Here is a 20561-nt window from a genome sequence, read left to right as displayed (position 1 = left end):
TTCTCTTCCAAAGCAGTTGCCTATCCTTTGTCATTGTTATCCTCACAGGATCTTCAGGAGGCAAAGGGGCAAGAAGTATGCTTCTTGTTCAGTTTACAGATGGGCAGATGGGAGTCTGGGAAGGTCAAATTCTTGTGTAGGATTCACAAGAAGGTAATGCAGGAGTTGGAAGTAAATTTGTTTTTAATTCTCTGTCTCAGGCTTACACTGTTATATTTCTTCTCATTATTAGCTGAAACGGCAAGAAAAGTGCTTAAAAGTTTAGAGGAGGTTACGTTGTAGGCACCACAGTTTCCCAAGATTCTAAAATCCAAATCTAGTAACATTTGTTCAGTTCCCATTCTTCCTGACCTCTTCACAGAACTCATCATTGAGTCTTCTTCTCTCAAGTCCTTTGAGCCTTATTACTCTCATTTTCCTTTTGCCCATTTTAATTTGTTATTCTCTCTTCTTTGCTAGCTCTTCAAAGTCTCCTTTCTAGGCCTCAACTACCCATTACTCTGAATACTCTTTCATCGCCTCAATTGTCAGTTTTATGTGGTTAATTTTCAAGTCTTCTTCTAGCTCTTGCCCTCACTAAACCTTCCCTTTACCATGTCTAAAGCTGAAGTCAGAAAATATGGTATGCACTGGACAGAACAATGAGTAGAATTTAGAAGACCTGGTAGTTTCAGTCACATCTCAACTACTACCTAACTGGGTAAACTAAGGCAAGTTACTTCTCATTGGCTCTCAGCTTCTTCATGAATTACAGGGCTTGACTAGAATCAGTGGCTCTTCCATACACTTCCCTCAATAAATGGCAATTTCAATTTTGAAACGTTCAGGCCAGAATGCTTAGGGTCATCTTCAACTGCTATTTTTTTCATACACCATATCAGTCAAGCAGCAAATCCTACTGGCTCCATCTTCAAACTATATCCCAGAATTTGACCACTTTTCACCATCTCCACAGCTCCACCTGTTTCAATCCACTATCATCTCCTGTCCTAATTATTTATAGAAGCTCCCTTAATTTGTCTTCCCTTGCTGCTTCCACCCCACTCCTCCAAAAGCCCTCTCTTCACATAGAAGCCAGAATAATCCTATTTAAACAGAAGTCAGACTGTATCATGCCTCTCCAGTCCTCCAGTAGTCTCTAAGGCCCTTCCTGATGAGACCTGCTTCCTGTCCCGACCACATCTCCCACCACTCTTCCTCTTGCCTACTCTGTACAAGGTCTCCTTACTGTTTCTCTAACCAGATAAGCACATTCCCATCTCATGGCCTTACTCGTGCACTATTATCTCTGCCTGAAATACCTTCCTCAAACAGCTAAACAGCAAAATCCCTCATTTCCTCCAAGAATCAGTTCCAATGCCAGTTTATCAGTGAAGCCATCTCTGACCACCCTATATAAAAGAGCAATATGCCTTGTACCCCATCCTCTTTACCCTGTTCTATTTTATCACCATCTGATATATTATATATTCACTTTTTTATGTATTATCTGTTTCAACTATTAGAATATAAGCTCCATGAAGGCAAGAACCTTTTGTTATCTGCTGTATTCCAGTGCCTAGCACAGTGCCTGGAACATGGGAGGCACACTGTAAATATCTGTTGAATGACTAAGTGAACTGCTGAATGACTAAGTTGAATGACCTCCTCCCACCTCATGTCAGGCCACCTCATGTCAGGCCACCTCATGTCAGGCCACTCAGTCCTGTCTATAATGTCTTTCCTTTGTCTTGTGGTAAATCTAATTATTTTAGTTCCCACTGCCATTATCCAAGAACTAGTTTCTATTACCCCTCTGAATTATTGTAGCAGGCTCCTATATAGTTTCTTCCGAGCTAAACCACACTGAGTACTGCTACCAATGCCACTGGAAATGATGATTTTCAAGATTTCATTGCCCTGCCTAAAATTGTCAATGGCTCTCTTTGACCTGTAATTTGAACTCCATAGACTGGCATTCAAAGCCTTCTACACTCAGGCTTCAGGCTATTTCCACATATTTCTCCCATTGCTGGTCAAAAGGAGGTCTCTGTTGTCGGACTGTCCTCATGAGTGACATCTCTAATGGGGACAAAGAGACAGGAAAGGAACTTGGAATCAGATAATATGGTAATCTTCAAAAGATATTTCTGTAAGATAAGAAACGGATGGCTAATTGAGAATCCTGGCAGCAGGTAATTAAAAAAAATCGGCCCAATTCTTTCCCCTCTATGAAACTCTCCTGACTCACTTTTCATGAATCTGTTCTTTTTCCAAGATCCTATAGACAACAAATTGTCTGTACCACTCATTACATTGCTGTCTAAATTGTAGCCTGCTTTGGGAGTCTATGGCCTGTCTTTCCAGCTGAGATGTAAGAAATCTGAGATCTTGAACCATGTTTTAAGCTTGCTCTGCAGGCCTTTTATACTGCCAACTTGAATACTGAGCAATTACAGACAATCAAATAATATTATTAAATTGAACTGAATGGGTTGGTAGTGGTTACTTGTGCTCCTGAATTTGAGTAAAGCAATACTTTTTTTTTTTCTTTAGTCCCTGAAAGGTCAGGTAGACTATGTGGTTTTCCTTGCCTGAGAACTCAAAGGTCCAGAAAGACCACTGACTCTGAGAGCAGCAAAAAGATAATGCTTTTTCTACTCTCCACCCTCAAAATGAACATCAAAAGGAAAACAAGGTCATGGGAAGAGGCAAGGCAGGAAGGGATGCAGTGCTTATGTGGGCAGAAGGCTTGGATTATCTTGGCTTTGGAGAAGAGATGATTAAAGCTGGAGACTGGATCGCCCAGTTTGTTTTCTGTATTTCCTTTCTATCCTATATGATAACACACTGCTAAAAAAGATTAGCTTAGAGATTGCAAAGACCACCCTAGCTGGGAGAAGGCACAAGACACACGCTCTTCTACATGAACACAACCAGACACCATCTGACCATAACATAACTTTGCAGAGCACTTTGTTCCCAGGTTTTACTGATGCCTATAGCATTCTGAGAAGGAACAGTAAGGGTATGAGTAATTTCATTAGTGTAAAGATGAGGAAACTGAAACTCAGTATGGTGAAAGAACTCCACTGAGCCAGCCAGGGCCCAGGCTCAGGCACAGCGCTGAGGCCCAGATTCTCAGCTAAGCTCAAAGACAATGAGCAAGACAGAAGAGGAAGAAAAAGGGAAAGCAGAAGAGGGAAAAACCCTCTCTCCTTGCCTTATAGTAAATGGAAGTAGGGTATTTCCAAATGAAAGCACTGGCTACCTAGTCATCCTAAAAACAAGTGATTTCCAAAAAGACAACAATGAGATTTTTAATTGCTTCTAGATGTACAAGAACATAGTCCAGGGGAGAGTCAAGATAACAGCCAGCTGGTCGTGGTGGTTCATGCCTGAAATCCCAGCACTTGGCAGGCCGAGGCAGGCAGATCACTTGGGTTCAGGAGTCAAAGACCAGTCTGGACAACACGATGAAACCCCATCTCTACTAAAAAAATACAAAAAACTTAGCTGGACGTGGTAGCCTATGACTGTAATCCCAGCTACTTGGAAGGCTGAGGCACAAGAATCACTTGAACTTGGGGGGCGGAGGTTGCAGTGAGCCAAGATCGTGCCACTGCACTCCAGCCTGAGAAAGTGAGACTCCGTCTCAAACAAACAAAAAAGACAACATAGCCAAAAAATCATAAGGAATATATGAAAAAGCTATGGGACAGCCAGAATACAGACTGCTTTACGATCAAATAAGCAACATTTTTTTTTTTGAGACTGAGTCTCGCTCTGTCGCCCAGGCTGGAGTGCAGTGGCCGGATCTCGGCTCACTGCAAGCTCCGCCTCCCGGGTTTACGCCATTCTCCTACCTCAGCCTCCGGAGTAGCTGGGACTACAGGCGCCTGCCACCTCGCCCGGCTAGTTTTTTTGTATTTTTTAGTAGAGGCGGGGTTTCACCGTGTTAGCCAGGATAGTCTCGATCTCCTGACCTCGTGATCCGCCCATCTGGGCCTCCCAAAGTGCTGGGATTACAGGCTTGAGCCACCGCGCCCGGCCATATAAGCAACATTTAAAAGAAGATGCGATGACATGATAAAAATGCTTACTCCAAATGTTAAATGAAAAAAATTACACTAAGCTTAATATACAAAGTAACTCTCATGTTTTAAAAAAATGGTACAAAAAAGATTGGAAGGAAATACATCAAAATGTTAATCATGATTCCAAGTAATTATTATTTTCTTTTTATTATGTTTTTCCCACAATATCTTGAAAAAACATGTTACTACTTTTAAAATTTTTTTTCTTTTCTTTCATAGCCTTAACTGAAGCTCAGTATCACTTTAACAATTGAGAAAAATCTAAGCTGAAGGGTTTTTTGTTTGTTTGCTTCCAAATGAAAGGAAAACTAAAATAAAAATGGAAGATGTTACTTCTCAGTCCTGTCCCTGGGTCTTACTAATAACTGCTTAGCTTACCAAGAGGATGATTCTGGGAGCTCTTGAGACCATGAAAAGGGAGGTTCCTAGGTTCCTATGGTCTTTTAAATAATTAGTGCAAAGAATTCAAATTAATCTATAACTGGAAGTTTCATGTTAAGTGAATGCTGGGAAAAGCTGGATGTAGACCCAAATGATTTGTAGAGAACAGAGAAAAAGGAAAAAAAGAAAAGCAAAACAAAAAACCCCAAGGGCTGGGCTTAAAATCAAAGAAAGGTAGGATCCAGTAGAAAAACTAAGAGACCAGAGAAAGTCCAGTATTACAAGGAAAGAAGATGAAAATGAAAAAAACTGAAGATGCTGTGTCAAAAGAAGGAAAATTTAAATTTTGTCCTCACTTTAAACAAAAATCATGCTCAGACAAGCAGGGAAGAATTCAAATAAAAAGTCTTGACAAAGATAAATAGGAGAATCAACAGAAGCCTGTCCTGCAACAAGGGAGGCTAAAATCAAAGGTGCCTACCCTCTCTGGACAAGCTGGGCAAGAGGCAGAATCAGAATAGCACAATGGAAATTCTGACCTGACAGAAGCACAGCAACGTATGACTGCAGAATGCATAAGCCATTAATTCCTTGCACAAACACTGGTTCTTTAGCTTACCAATGTGACTGCCACCTTCCTACACGCAAGGCAGCAGAGCATGATGATGTGAAGAGATCAGGGGAAGCCAACTGCCAAGGCTTGAATCCCATTTCTCCCATCAACCAGATGTATAATCTTAAGTAAACTGCTTAAACCCCCTGCCCATGCTCTTATCTACAAATGCGGATGATAAAACCAGCACTCATCTCAAAGTGTTGTTGTGATGAGATTAAATAGGTTAATACATGTAAAACACCTAACATGTCCCTAGGCATGGTTAGTACTCATTTAGAATTATGCTTTTTTTAAAAAAATTATTGCTGTGATTCTTAATTGATACCTAGTCAGCTTGCATGCTATTCGTGTGCATGGTTTCTCCCAAGACTAATACGTTTTTACAAACTACTATTTGCATGGTGACTTATGAGCTATACTAACAGTCCTCTCCTTTTCTCAGAGAGGCATCTGTTTGTTTTTTTTTTTTTGAGTTGGAGTTTCACTCTGTCACCCAGGCTGGAGTGCAACAGAACAATCTTGGCTCACTGCAACCTCCACCTCCCAGGCTCAAGCGATTCTCCTGCCTCAGCCTCCTGAGTAGCTGAGATTACAGGAATACACCACGACGCCCGGCTAATTTCTGTATTTTTAGTAGAGACGGGGTTTCACCATGGTGGTTAGGCTGGTCTCAAACTCCTGACCTCAGGTGATCTACCTGCCTCCGCCTCCCAAAGTGCTGGGATTACAGGCATAAACCACTGCGCCCAGCCTCAGAGAGGCATCTTACAGTCAAGTAAGGGAGGTACAGAGATGACAAAAAGTAACTTGTCTAAAATTATCAACTGATATTAAAATTATCAGGTGAATGACTGAACTGGCACCCAATATTTGTAGGCTGACACCATGAATAACACCTTACAATCAGGTTTCTATTATGTGATAAAAAAAAAATGTAACTAGAAAATGGAAGGGTCAGACTATCACCACCCTATTCTAGAGGGTGCCAATATTAGCATCACTATCAGTGGACTAACTAGGTGTTATGTACTTCCTGCTCTGATGCTACATGAAGTACTAACATTACTTATTATGAATTTTAAGTCACTTGAATCCACTTGGACCTTTAGAACCAACTTCCAATTTACAGGAGATATGGGATACAGGCAGAAGCTTAACAACACAAGTAAACAACCAGACAAATCTAGAAGATGGGAGATTTTGCAGGACATCTGGCTTGGTCTCGCCAACAAATCAGTTTCATGGAAAGAAAACAATACTAGATTAAAGTACACTTAAGGGACATAAAACTAGTGTGTATTAGATACTGGCTTCAACAAACTAGTTGTCAAAGAGATTTTTAGGGTAATTAATGAAATCTTTACATGGGCTGGGTATGAGATGAGACAAAAGTTTGTTGAAATATAAAGAAGGTCTTGACTAAAGCAGTAGATTACAAAATAGTATGTACAATAAATCTGTTTTTAAAATCATATTTTTACTTTCTGTATTTTTAAATTTTCTGTAACATATATCTACTATAAAATTTAAAAGATTATTCAAAAGAATAGAAAAGAGGAAGGGAGGGAGGAAATAAGGAGACAGAGAAGGAAAGATGAAAAGGAAAGAGAGAGGAGAGGAAAGGGAAGGCGGAAGGGGAGAAAGAAGAGGGGGAGGGAGAGAGGCAGACAGAGGAGGGAGAGAAAGAGAAAGAAAGACAAAGAGAGAGAAAAGGTTTTGAATTCACTATTCTTAAAGCCTGGCTTGTGACCAGGTTCAACCATACATTGGAAAGAATAACTTCCCAATATAATGTTCATAGCAGCATTATTGATAACACGCATAATAGCCTCAAACTGAAAACTACCCAAATGCCATCAACAGTTTACCAGATAAAACTAAAAGTGTCATGTCCTAGGAACCCCCTCAGCCCAAGGCAAACAGGATAGTTGGTCGTCTTAGGTACTGTCCATTGTAGGGAAGATAGAATTTGGCACTCAAAGCCTGCCAAGTTAGACAGGCTTGATAAACATCTTGGGCTTCCCATGGAAACCCCAGAAAGGCCATGCCTTAAGTATATAGTATATTCTAAGATGAAGGGAAAACCAAAATATACCCACTGTAACAAAGTATAAAGCCAAGCCCCCACAAGTTCAAGGTGATCAACCAGTAATTTAATAGCCTCCTAGAATAAAACTTCATACTCTTCAGAGGAAGATAAGTACACCTAGAGTTTCTATGATATATTATCTACAATGTCCAATATGCAATAAATGATTAATAGGCATGTAAAAAATGTGATTCATGGTCAAAAGGAAAAATCAATAAACAGACCTAGAGATAATGTCAATGTTAAAAATAGCAGACAAGAAGTTTTAAGTAAGTACCAACTATGTTTTAAAAATATCCATACAATAATTGGGAGGCTGAAGGGGAAGGATCACTTGAGCCCCGGAGTTCAAGTCTAGCATGGGCACCACGGCGAGACCCCATCTCTAAAAAAATTAGCTAAGCATGATGGTACACACCTGTAGTCTCAGACACATGAGAAGCTGAGGTGGGAGGATCGCTTGAGCCCAAGGGTTTGAGAGTACAATGAGCTATGATCACACCACTGCACTCCAACCTGGGTGACAAAGTGAGTCTTCATCTCAAAGAAAAAAAAAAAAAAAAAAAAAAAAAAAAATATATATATATATATATACACACACACACACACACACACATATCTGAAATAAAAAAATGCATTGGATGGCATTTATAGCATCTTAGATGAACAAAAGAAAGAACTGGTATTTTGTTTGTTTGTTTTGAGATGGAGTCTCGCTCTGTCATCCAGGCTGGAGTGCAGTGGCGCAATCTCAGCTCACTGCAAACTCCACCTTCCGGGTTCAAGTGATTCTCCTGCCTCAGCCTCCTGAGTAGCTGGGATTACAGGCACGTACCATCACGCCCAGCTAATTTTTGTATTTTCAGTAGAGAAGGGGTTTCACCATGTTGGCCATGCTGGTCTCGAACTCCTGACCTCAAGTGATCCACCCGCCTTGGCCTCCCAAAGTGCTGGGATTACAGGTGTGAGCCACCACGCTCAGCCAAATTGGCAAACTTTAGAAATCATCTAAACTAAGGCATACAGAAAACAAAAATTTGAAAAAAAATGGACAGAACATCAACAAGCTGTGGGACTGAATCAAGCAGTCTAACATACATGCAATTGATATCAAAGCAAAGCAGGAAAGAGAGGGGACAGAAAAAAATATTTGCCAACATTTTTTCTCAAGTTGAGCAAAAATCTGATATTTTTCCTATAATTTCTACAAATTAGATATTTGACAGATCAGGGATTGTCTGAATATTATATTTATCCAAGCCAAATGAATACAATGAAAACCACGCTTACACTCTTATAGTAGTCAAAGTACTAAAAACCAAAGACAATGAATAAATATTGGAAGCAGCCAAATAAAGAAGGGCTGGGCACGGCGGCTCAAGCCTGTAATCCCACCACTTTGGGAGGCCAAGATGGAAGGACTGGGATTGCTTGAGCACAGAAGTTCGAGTCTATAGTGAGCTGTAATCATGCCACAGGACTCCAGGCTGGGGAACACAGACTCCACCTCTTTAAAACAAACAAACAAAAAGATGATATATTACACACAAGTAAGCAATAATAAGAACCTAAGAACCACAGCTGATTTCTCATCAGAAATAATGGATGCCAGAAGACAAAAGAATTACATATTTAAATTGTTGAAAAAACTTATCTGATTCCATTTACATAAACAAATTTTTAAAAATGGGCAAATACTTATATTGTGTTAGAAGTCATGATAATGGTTACCCTTCAGAGAGTAATGACTTGAAGTGGAGAGAAGGAGGGTTCAGGGGATACTAGTAACATTCTTCATCTGGGTGATTACATAGTTGTGTTTGGTTTGTAAAAATTCATTGAGCTGTACACTTTATAATATGTGTATTTTCTCTAAGTATTTTAACTTTCATAAATAGTTTAGGAAAAAAACTTTGCAAAAACAGATGAAAGGTTCAGAGAAATACACATCTAGGGCCTACTACAGTGGGAGGTATTCACAGTGTGAATTTTACAAAAGGTTACTATTATTATTTTGTCATCATCATCCCACAGAAAGTTTTGAAAGACCTAAATAAACCAAAGACCCAAAGCTTCCTTGGGAGGCAAATCTTACTCCTCAATTTGATTTTTAAGCTATTTTAAGCACCTAGCAGCATAATGCTGTGTATACGGTATTCACTAAAATACTCATTGACGGTATAATCTCCTAATTTAGGGTAGTATTCCAATACAAGGTTGCATATGGACACTTTTATTTTTTGTCTACTGCACCTCTCTTTCCCATATTCTATTTCCCATATTCCATTCCTCTTCTTTAGATTCCCTGAATAATCCTTTGATTTATACAAATTGAAGTACTATTATACCTTTGAAAGTTCTAAATATAGCACCTTGAGCTCTTTTAGAAAAGGCAGATACCTAAGAACTAAAACACCAAAAAGGCAAACACACAAACTAACCTAAGCAAAAGACTACAGACATCTTTGATGCACGCAATCCCTTTGAGCTGCACCTTCCTAAGTCCAAATAAAAGCCTGGACCACCCAGAGAGCAGCCTCAAGGGAGAGCACACAGATGCTGCTGACCCAGTGTCACAGAAACCAAAGCTAAAACACCCCCAACAGCACTAGCTGCAAAGCTCCCCTTGGTGTTGGCTTTGGCAGCAAACCTGATGCCCCTTATCAGCAGAGATACCTTTGAAGTAGCTGGCAGCTTTCCATTCCCTACTCAAATAAGCTCAGTTTCACATCCTATTCTTTTCTCCAAAGAGGATCTTTTCATCAGATATGAGAGAATAAAGCTCAATTAATTAGAACAGATTTTTGCTACCAACAAGATAAATTGGGCAACTGGAACAGCTGTCTGTAAAGCACTGTGCAAACACTGTTAGTGACCATGCTATAATGTGAAGGAAATTCAGTCCAATAACAGATACTGAGTTCAGAGGAGCAGGAGGGATATGGTGGACGGGGAAGGGAGGGAGGGTTAAATCACTCATCTACTCCTTCTCCCAAAGAGTTAAACCCTTTCTTAATGGGGCAGAGCACAGGGACACAACCTTTGGAAAACCATTCTTTTTCTCCATTCATTCAATCAACAGCACCTACCAGGGACATTCAACTATAACAGCATTGTGGGTCACTTCTTCTCTTCTTATTTATGACCATCACACCACCCAACATGCCTTCTCACAGTATCATTATTCACTCTCCTCACACATGCCAAACAGCTGGACTCAAAACACACCATAGGAAATCCTATCCCAGTCCAAAGGGATACCAAACAGATAGGTAACATGCACTGCTTTTAGTTTTAAATCTCCTTTATCCTTTTTAACTACCAGATTCATTTCCTCGGTGCCAAAAGAAATCTGACTGTTGTGGCAATTCTCTTGTGACTGATTCACTAATGGCAAAAGGACATGTTTAACATCTCCAGGGCCCTGGGGAAAAGTATTAACTGAGCCTCTTACATTCCTTCCTCAGCACTCTTCATGCATTCTCCACTTCCTGCAGTGTGAAGGCAGCCAGATTCACCCTTTGTCACCAGATTTATTTATCTGAAGCTAACTTCACCCTTCATCAGCCTCCAAGAATAAAGTAGGAAACCACAATGGGTTGCCTAGAGAAACTAGCCTAGATGCTTTAACACTGTCTGTTGCAGAAGCAAACATGGCTCACATACAGATAGACAGGATCTTAGGGCATCAGATATTCTCTGTGCTCTGCAGTTTCCCCAAGATGGAAAACACGGCAGCAGGGATTCTCAGTCCTGGCTGTAGGCAACAATCACCCAGGCCCTATTCCACAGACTCTGGACTCAATTGTGCTGGGGTAGGGTCTTGGCATGGGTGTTTTTAAAATTAGATCAACTTTATTGAGGTATAATTTGCATAATAAAATGTACACATTTTAAGTGTATAATATGATAAATTCTGTCTAATGTACCACCACGATCAAGATTATGTAACATTATAAAAATGTTATAAAGCATCATTTAAAATGTTATATAATGTAGGCTATAAAAACCCTACAAATTCCCTCGTGTCCCTTAGCAGTCAATCCTTCATCCCCATCCTGCCCCCAAGGCAATCAATCAATGATCTATTCTCTATCACTATAGATCAGATTTGTCTTTTCTAAAATTTTATAGAAATGGAATCATACAGAATGTACTCATTGTGCTTGGCTTCTTTTTATCAACATAATGTTTTTTGACCTCATTTACATTGTATCAGCATTTCCCTTCTTACTGCTGAGTAGTATTAATATATGGATACACTACAATATGTTTTTCCATTCATCTGTTGATGGACATTTGGGTTGTTTCCAGTTTGGGCTATTATGAATAAAGTACCTAAGGCAGCTGTAACAAATTACTGCAAACATGGTGGCTTAAAACAACATACATTTGTTCTCTTAGAGTTCTGGAGGTCAGAACTCCAAAACCAATTTCACTGGGCTGAAACCAGTGTGTCAGCAGGGCTGCTTCTGCTCTGGAGGCTCTCAGGAAGAATCCATTTCCTTGTCTTTTCCAGCATCTAGAGCTGTATTCATTGGCTCATGGCCATTTCCTCCATATTCAAAGTTAGTGGCATAGCATCCTCTCTCTATGACTCTGCTTCCCTCTGCTTCTATCATATGACCTTCCTCTCTTTTATCTGTAATCTCCTTCTTATGAGGATACTTGTGATTGCATTTAGGGCCCACCTGGCTAATCAAGCATAATATCCCCATCACAAGATCCTCAAATTAGTCATATCTGCAAAGTATTACATGCATACGGTAGCATTCACAGGTTCCAGAGGTTAGAATATGCACCTCTTTTTTTTTTTTTTTTTTTTTGAGGGGGGCATTACTCAGCCTATCCCAAAACTTTATGAATATTCAGGTGCAAGTCTCTGTTTACACATATGCTTTTATTTCTCTTGGGTAGATGCCTATAAATACCTGGAATTACTGGGTCATATGACAAGTACATATTTAATGTCATAAGAAACTGCCACTATTTTCCAAAGTGGTTGTACCATTTTCACACTCTCACCAGCAACATATGAGGGTTCTGGCCAACTTCCTTAACACTTGGTATTGCCAGATGTTTTCATTTTAACCATCCTAGTGAACGTATGGTATATCTTCTTACAGTTTTAACTTGCATTTCCATCATGACTGATGATATTCAGCATATTTTCATGTGCTGATTAGCCATTTATATATTTTTATTAGTGAAATGTTCATTAAAACCTTTTTCCATTTTAAAAAATTTGGGCAGTTTGTCTTATTACTGAGTTCTCAGAGTTCTTTATTCTATATTCTGATATAAGTCCTTGTCAGATATACATTACAAGTATTTTCTCATAGTCTGCATCTTGTCTTTCATTTTGTAAATAAAGTCTTTCCAAGAACAAAAGTCCAAGACTTGAGGAAGTCTGATTTATCCTTTATAAAATTTTATAGTTCATGCTTTTTATACCCTAAGAAACCTTTGTTTATTCAAGGTCACAAAGATTTTTTTAAAACTCCCCAAGTAACTTTCATGCTCAGGCAAAGTTGAAAGCTACTGGTCTACAGGGAATCTGACTTGGCTTTTTCAATTTAACCTAAGTTTTTGCCATAGAAACTTAAGAGTCCTAACAGTAAAACAGGAGTACAGCTCACTGCAGTGCTGTAAAAACAAGGATGCAACTGAGTCTTAGCACTGTCTGAACTGACCAGCTTCCAAACTTAAGTGTGAGCAGCTGTGAAAGGCTAGAAACAGTGATTTGAGAAAGCAAAGTCAGAGGTACTTTTAGTGTGTTCCAGCTAAGTAAAAAGAGAAAACAGGATTATCCTCTCTGCTGTAGGAAAAAGCACACTCAAGTTTATTTCAGTTTAAACTGAGCAAGTGGGAAAAATTATTTCTGTTCTTGGTGGGCTTCTTTAGAACATGCCCCTCACGGAGACCACAGGCAGATGGGAGCCAAACTTGGCAGTTTTGGGGCATGGTTTTTGAAGCCACCGCATTAAACAAATGAAGGTGGCAGCAATAATATTTGCCCAAACCCTGGTTCCAACAGAGGTTAGACAGACTGAGCTTTCATTACATGAAAGGAGATGTCAGGAGCACCAAACGGGCTCAATTTTCCCTGGAGTCCTAGACAAAGTCAGTCTGTTTTTAAGCTGTGGACAGGAGGCTACTTTCTCCAGATGTTATATTTAGCTAAAAGAATCTCCAACATGGCTTCATGCAAAATGTAAAATATGTCCCAGCAGACCTTACCACAAACCAGAGGGCTAGCAAGGAGCATCCCTTAAGGGGGTTCAATACCATAGAGGGGCCAATTGTGCAGCCACCCTGACATCCCTAAATTAGCTAAATTAGCTGTGAGTCAGATTTTGGGCCAGCTCTCACATTTAATAAGTCCTTGTTTCCCTCTTACAGGGGGCAGAGATATTTTGCCCCTGGGGAGTGTAAACATGCTGCCCTATTTCATTCCCAGCTTCCAGCTGCCTGCCCCAACCCCAGGTAGGAAAAACAATCCAATGTTGATGTTCAACATCTCCATACCCTTTGAAGGTTTATGTGCAAAAGAAAAAATTAGGTTAATTCTATAAGTGAGATATCTGAATTCAATGAAAAAGAGAAAATCTAGGATTTTCTCTTCTCTGCACAACATACTTAGAGAATCCTAATACAGTATGCAGATGAAAATGTTGGATTCTAGAGCCAGGTGACTGGAGTTAAACACTAGCTTCATTTCATTTTTCTTAATCTCTCTCTCTTCTTTTTTTTTTTTGAGACGAAGTCTCGCTCTGTTGCCTAGGCTGAAGTGTAATGGCATGATCTCTGCTCATTGCAACCTCTGCTTCCTGGGTTCAAGTGATTCTCCTGCCTCAGCCTCTCGAGTAGCTGAGATTACAGGCACTGGCCATCTTGCCCGGCTAATTTTTGTATTTTTGTAGAGACGAGGTTTCACCATGTTGGCCAAGCTGGTCTTGAACTCCTGACCTCAGGTGAACTGCCCACCTTGGCCTCCCAAAGCGCTAGGATAACAGGCGTGGAGCCACCGCGCCCAGCCCTCTGGTTTGTTTTTTTTTTTTTTTTCAAAGAGACAGGGTCTCGCTCTGTTACTCAGGCTAGAGTACAGTGGCATGATTATAGATCACTGCAGCCTCAAACCTCTGGGGTCAAGTGATCCTTCCTGCCTCAGCCTCCTAGCTAGCTAGGCTTACAGGTGTGTACCATCATGCCTAGCTAATTTTTTTGGGGGGAGGGGGAGGTGGGTAGAGACAGTCTTGCTATGTTTCCCAGGCTGGTCTTGAACTCTTTGCTTCAAGCGATTCTCCCACCTCGACCTCCCAAAGGGCTGGGATTACAGGCTTGAGCCACTGTGCCTGGCCTGCTTAATCTCTTTAAGCCATAGTTTCTTCCTTCACAAAACATCAATGATAACAATAGTAACTACCTTATAAAATTATGGTAAGGATTAAAGGAGATAATACATATAAAGTGCTTAACACAATACCTGGCACATACAGGTTCAAAATATAATGACTTCTATTATAATGTTTTCAGTGAATCCTTAAGTTTTATACATTAAAACAAGATTTTTAAAAATGTTGACTTTGGCTAGTGACAAATAGACTCAAATTCACATAAAGCACAGGTGTGTACAGCCATACCAGAAATTAAGGTATCTTTTCTAAGCCTAAGTCCCCAGAGAAATGGCTCCTTTTGCCACTGGAACCAAATTTACCGGTAAAACATATCTATTTTATATATTTGGATCCCCATTTGGTATTTCTTGGTTGCTGACATTGTAGATATCAGCACCTGAAGTAATGCTTCATTTTTCAAGAAATCTGGTCTTCATTTGCTTAAGCTAGCCCTCTCCACACCCATATCCACTTTTGTTTGTCCTTATCTGTGGGATTACAATTTACCTATCACAATTTAACAAAGGTAACCTAACAACTGGAAGGAAGCTCCCAGTGTAAAATCCCCTTATCGTCACAGAACGGTGGTATCCTGGATTTGGAAGGCACCATGGAGATCATATAGACCACACTCTTTTTTTTAAAGTTTAGGGAACTGAGGCACAAAAAGAAGTCATTGTCCAAGGTCTCAGAGTTAATAGCAGAGCTAGGCCCAAGAGAAACGGTCACTTGGAAAAGGCATCTCCTCTGATAGCACAAAGCAAATCCCGGGGAAGATTCATGTAACTATAGAATGGCTGAGGATATTCCTTAGGACTCTTATCTGATACCATCTTAACCAGTAGGATTCTAATTCTTCATGTGCAACAACACTCTAAACAAAAGAGGTTAAAAATCTGGGGTGGGGTATGAAGAATGTTTCTTCGCCCATTACTAGAAAGCAGAAAGGCTCTTTACCCAGCCAAAATAGAATGAATCAATTTTTTTTTTTTAAGAGTCAGGGTCTCTCTCTGTTGCCCAGGCTGGGGTGCAGTGGCATGATTACAGCTCACTGCATCCTCAAACTATCAGGGTCTCACTGTGTTGCCCAGGCTGGAGTGCAGTGGCATGATAACGGCTGACTGCATCCTCAAATACCTGGGCTCATGCAATACTCCCGCCTCAGCATCCCAAGTAGCTGTGGCTACAGGCACAGGCCACTATGCCCAGCTAACTGTTTAAATTTTTTTAGAGACAAGGTCTTGTTATGTTGCCCAGGTTGTTTTTGAACTTCTGGCCTCAAGCATTTTTCCCACCTTGACCTCCTGAGTTGTTGGGATTATAGGCAGGAGCCACGGTGCTTGGCTGAATCTATTTTTATGATCTGCCAACCGGCTCCTAACTTAAGAGTTTTCTGCCTACATGGGAACCCCCCCAAGGGAAGGAGAAAAGAAATTATTAATGCTGTGGGATAGTAATCATTGGAATGTCTCTAATCAACTATAATTTAATTGATCCATAGTCTAATCAACTACAATTTAATTGATACAAAGATCAAGAGAAATTCCTATGATCTGTAACTATACACAACAGTATGAATAAATCTCACAAACATAATATTGACAGAAACTAGACAAAAAAGAGTACATACTGTGCAATTCTACTTATATAAAGTATGAAACCAAGCAAAGCTAATCTCTGCTGTTAAAAGTCAAGACAGTTGTTATCTTTGGGGATTTAGGGTGGGGAGATGCCTTGAAGGGAGTATGAGGGGGCTTCTAGGGTACAGAAATGTTCTGTTTCTTGATCTGGGTGCTGGTTACACAGGTGTGAATTCAGTTTGTGAAAATGCATATAGCTATTAAATTATGATAGGCATCCTTTTCTTCAGTGAAATGTAATACATAAACAGTCCTGTGAGAAATAAGTTCTTCCTCGCACTCTAGCATAGTAATACACAGCTTAAGGAAGTCAACCCTGAGCGCATGGCTAAGAATATCATTCACAGACAAATTTTTTTCATGGAGGTCATACGCCCCACACCTTGTATACGTGCCATGTACCTAGTGCTTTGGTGAAATATACATGGGGCACTTGAAGAGTCAGGAACACTCGTGGCTTTACTATCTGGCTGCCTTCAGTATAAGCATCTCTGAGATCTGGAGAGGCTATTAAATTCTCTCAGCTTGGTTTTTCTCTAACCTTCTAAGGTTGGGAGAAAAGGGAGCTGAGAGACTGGGTGAAGGCTAGCTAGGTGAACAGATCTTATAAAAGTTGTTTTCTCAGATGAACAAAGAAAATGGAGGAGGAAACTATCAGTCAAGCCCTTTCCTTCTTGAGATAGTCTAAAAGTGGCTGTCAAGGTCATAGAGACAAGCTGTCAAAATTTCACCTAAATAAGTTTTAATTTTAGTCACACACATGCATCATGAAGTATTGCAGAATAATTCAAATGAATGACAACCAAGCTGAAGCTGATGCTGGAAACCATGGAAGAGATGGTGAGAAGTACCCTCACCCCAAAATGAGGTGTGGCCCCAACCACAGGACAGCCGGGCTACTAAAAATAGCCAGTGAGCTCTGGGAGGAGTTATCTTTCTCTTTCTTCTTTTCTTCGACAGATGATTGTATCCTCAATATTCTGTCTCTAAGACACAGGGAAAGCACCTTCATGGATGTAATTAGGTAGATGGAAGATTCCAAATCAGTTATTTGATCAGGCTGGTAATTACAGAAAAAAATGGGGTATTAATTCCAGATCTAGTGAAATCTGGAAAACTTCCTAACTGAGAATTGGAAAGCTGATCAAGAGCTTTGACTGTATTGACTACAATCCTGTTTACAGTCTTTTCTCTCACACTTTCAAATTTTAATAATGGATTTTGTCACCTGGAAACTGATGAATTCTAAATAGCCCTCTATCACCTTTTTCTACCTATAATTTATAGGAAGATTATTTGCCTTCTGAAAAGTCTTCCGGGGATGTCAACGCTTGAATGGTAGACATGGCATATCATATACAATGGTTGGGGTCTTCACCGCTGTTTGTAACCAAACCTCATGAATAAATGATTCCACTTTGAGCTCAAGCTGAGACAGCTTAGAAAAGAGCTTCCTGGGTTTTCAAGAGGCTAGGTCCATCATTGACAGGTAATTGGCTCCTTAAGATTATCATGATTATTTTGAGTTTTCCTTAGTCAAATTGTTCAACCTATACCCAAGGAAGTATGATAACAATTGAGTTCTGAAAGCATTCAGAGACCCAAAGACAAAGACATATCACGATAAGAATAACCACACTTTTGAGCTTACCTTGGCCCAGATGAGACCCTGGGAAGAAAACTAAACTAAAAACATAAATGTATATGAGTTTGCTAAATGAACTAGAATAGGAAAACATAAAATGACACTGTTGGCCACTTAAGCTCAAAAGCTTCACAAATCACTTTAAGGAAACTTCCCAAAACACAGTTTTTGTTAATAGATGCAGCTTATGAATTATGGTACCAGTCCTGGGTTTGTACCTTGCAAATGGTTCCTTTCCCAAGGCTACTATTAATTCAGCTCAGAAAGGAAGAAAGGAATGCCAATTCAAATATTTTTTTCTCCACAAGTATGTGGTAGGGAATGACTAGTGGAAAGCCTATGAAGTGGGCCAATAAGATATTATTTCTTTTATTTTTCCTTTCTAACTTTTATTTTAGGTTCAAGGGGTATATGTGCAAGTTTGTTACATGGGTAAATTGCATGTCACAGGGGTTTGGTGTACAGATAATTTTGTCACCCAGGTAATCAACATAATACCTAATAGAATTTCAAGAATGTCATTGCTCCACCCAAGAACCTCTGTGACTAGAAATATCTCTGTACCTTTTTAAAGAGTCTTCCTGAGTCCTCGCTGACTTGCACAAATCGAGGAATGATGTTATTCAGGTAGATGTCACTCAGGGTGGTGTGGTCCCTGCTTTCCCGTTTCACCTGGTTTAAGAGGAGATTCCAGCAGTTGACTGGAGAGAGAACATTCTGATCCTTCCTGTGGAGAAACATCAAGGAAAAGAAGTCATTGTTGATACGCAGCCAGGGCAACATCTACAACTATAGTCCGTGTCCTAAAATCACAAAAATCAAAGCCAATCCAGAAATAAAGATATTTTTCCTGAAGCTCACCTCTCTAGTTTTCTCCTTTTCTAAAAACTCAGTGGAGAAAAAAGGAGAAAATAAGGACAAGAAGGAGAGAGGGGGAAGAGGGGATGTAGAAGGAGAAACAGGATTATCAGGCACCTACAATGTTCTAAGAACTTGCTGAATACGTTATACGTATTATCTCATCTAAGCTCTATCATTTCATTGTAAGAAAAGAACTACCATTATCCCCCTTCTACTGATTAGAAAACTGAAGCTCACAGAGGTTGTCACTTGTCTACAGCGAGTAAGGCTAACACAACAAGTAAGAGGGTGCTAGGGACTAGAACAACAGTTCTGCATTGTCTGGCTAGACCAGGTCTAAGGTGATTCTGAAGTCCATCACTTTAGCCACTAAGTCATTTGGTTTATCTCTAGGGTAGAAACCAAAGTTAGAGATTTTGTCTAGAGACAAAAATCAATACAGCACTACAAAATGCCCACAAATTTATCCATTGTAGGATTTAATAAAGGCAACTTTGGAGACGTATGCCATTAAAACATTACTGAAAACTCTGGAGTTCCACAGAACATATCTAAGGAAGTTTTGATTTCATTTATTGAGCCATAATCTCATGTCCCATACAATCAAGAACACAAACCATACCTGAACATACGTGTTCCTAAAATGTCTACAGCTTGAGTGGAGCAGTAAAGTGCTAAACCAAGGTACTCCTTTTTTGTTTTTTGAGACAAAGTCTCACTCTGTCGCCCAGGCTGGAGTACAGTGGCACAATCTTGGTTCACTGTAACCTCTGTCTCCCGGGTTCAAGAGATTCTCCTGCCTCAGCCTCCCTAGTAGCTGGGATTATAGGCGCCTGCCACCATGCCCAGCAAATTTTTGTATTTTCAGTAGAGATGGGTTTTCACCATATTGGCCAGGCTGATCTTGAACTCCCAACCTCAAGTGATCCACCCACCTTGGCCTCCCAAAGTGCTGGGATTACAGGTGTGAGCCACCATGCCTGGCCCTAGATGCTCACTTCTAATGAAAACATTGTGATCCAAAAGAATTATTGACTAACTTAAGCAACTTAAGCAACAGAAAGTTCTACATTTGGAAGTTGGATTTCTTTAAGGAGAAAAACAAAAGTAGGAATAATTTGCAGTACTGTTTATCAAGGGATACTGTACACGTATCTGGGCCCTTTATACATGTTGTTTGACTTAAACCCCACAACTACCTGATGAGGTGGGTGTTATTAACCACATTTAGCAGATGAGGAAAAGTGGACTAAAAATTTTTAAACACTTTGCCCAAGGTCATATAGCTAAAAAGTGGCAATTCCAGAATTCAAACCAAGCCTGTAACTGCAAAGCAAGTATTCTCATTCACTGCAAATAATAACGATCTGTTTCTTTCCCTCTTTCCTCTCTTCCTCCCTCCAGTCAAACTGCTACTACAAAGAAAGTGAGCTGAGAGTAGCTTAGTTCTTGAGTCAGTACCGTCTCCATTCAGCACTAAAGGCGAGGCACTTTGTGATTTGTAAAGGGTGAAGTTCAACTTAGGCTTTTCCAATTCTGTAGTAAAAACTATTAACAAATTATCATGCCACACCTAGTTGGACTTCAGAAAACATCAGACAAATCAAATATCTGTCTAACCCAAACCAAGAAGTTACTTCAAACCAATTAATATTAGAGTCCAAATTGAAAATATTCTAAACCTGTATCCAGGTCCCCACCCCCTGCCCCAGGCATCACTCTTCTGTAGCCAAAATCACTAACTCTTAAGACAGCCAATCACTGTGACAACACTTACCTTTTGAGAGAAACTGAAAGATTTCTATGGAAACCAAAAATATACTAGCTGAGAGGAAGAGAGATATATAATTAATTTA

The 20561-nt window shown here is 39.9% G+C and overlaps 1 protein-coding gene across 14 annotated transcripts in view; it reads right to left on the bottom strand.

Moving 5' to 3' along the window:
• The window catches only part of SRGAP2 (SLIT-ROBO Rho GTPase activating protein 2), a 249014-nt gene that overhangs the window by 101362 nt on the left and 127091 nt on the right, over positions 1-20561 (bottom strand). For all 14 annotated transcript variants that reach the window (XR_012432328.1, XR_012432330.1, XR_012432329.1 and 11 more), the window contains one exon: positions 18409-18571. Coding sequence is in view for 10 of the 14 variants with exons in the window: in XM_065540897.2 (XP_065396969.1) it covers positions 18409-18571 (163 nt within the window). In the remaining 4 variants the exon portion in view is untranslated. The remainder of the gene's footprint in view (positions 1-18408; positions 18572-20561) is intronic.

This window comes from Macaca fascicularis, chromosome 1 (assembly GCF_037993035.2).
Source record: "Macaca fascicularis isolate 582-1 chromosome 1, T2T-MFA8v1.1".
NCBI lineage: Eukaryota > Metazoa > Chordata > Mammalia > Primates > Cercopithecidae > Macaca > Macaca fascicularis.
This window is presented reverse-complemented; position numbering and strand designations above follow the sequence as displayed.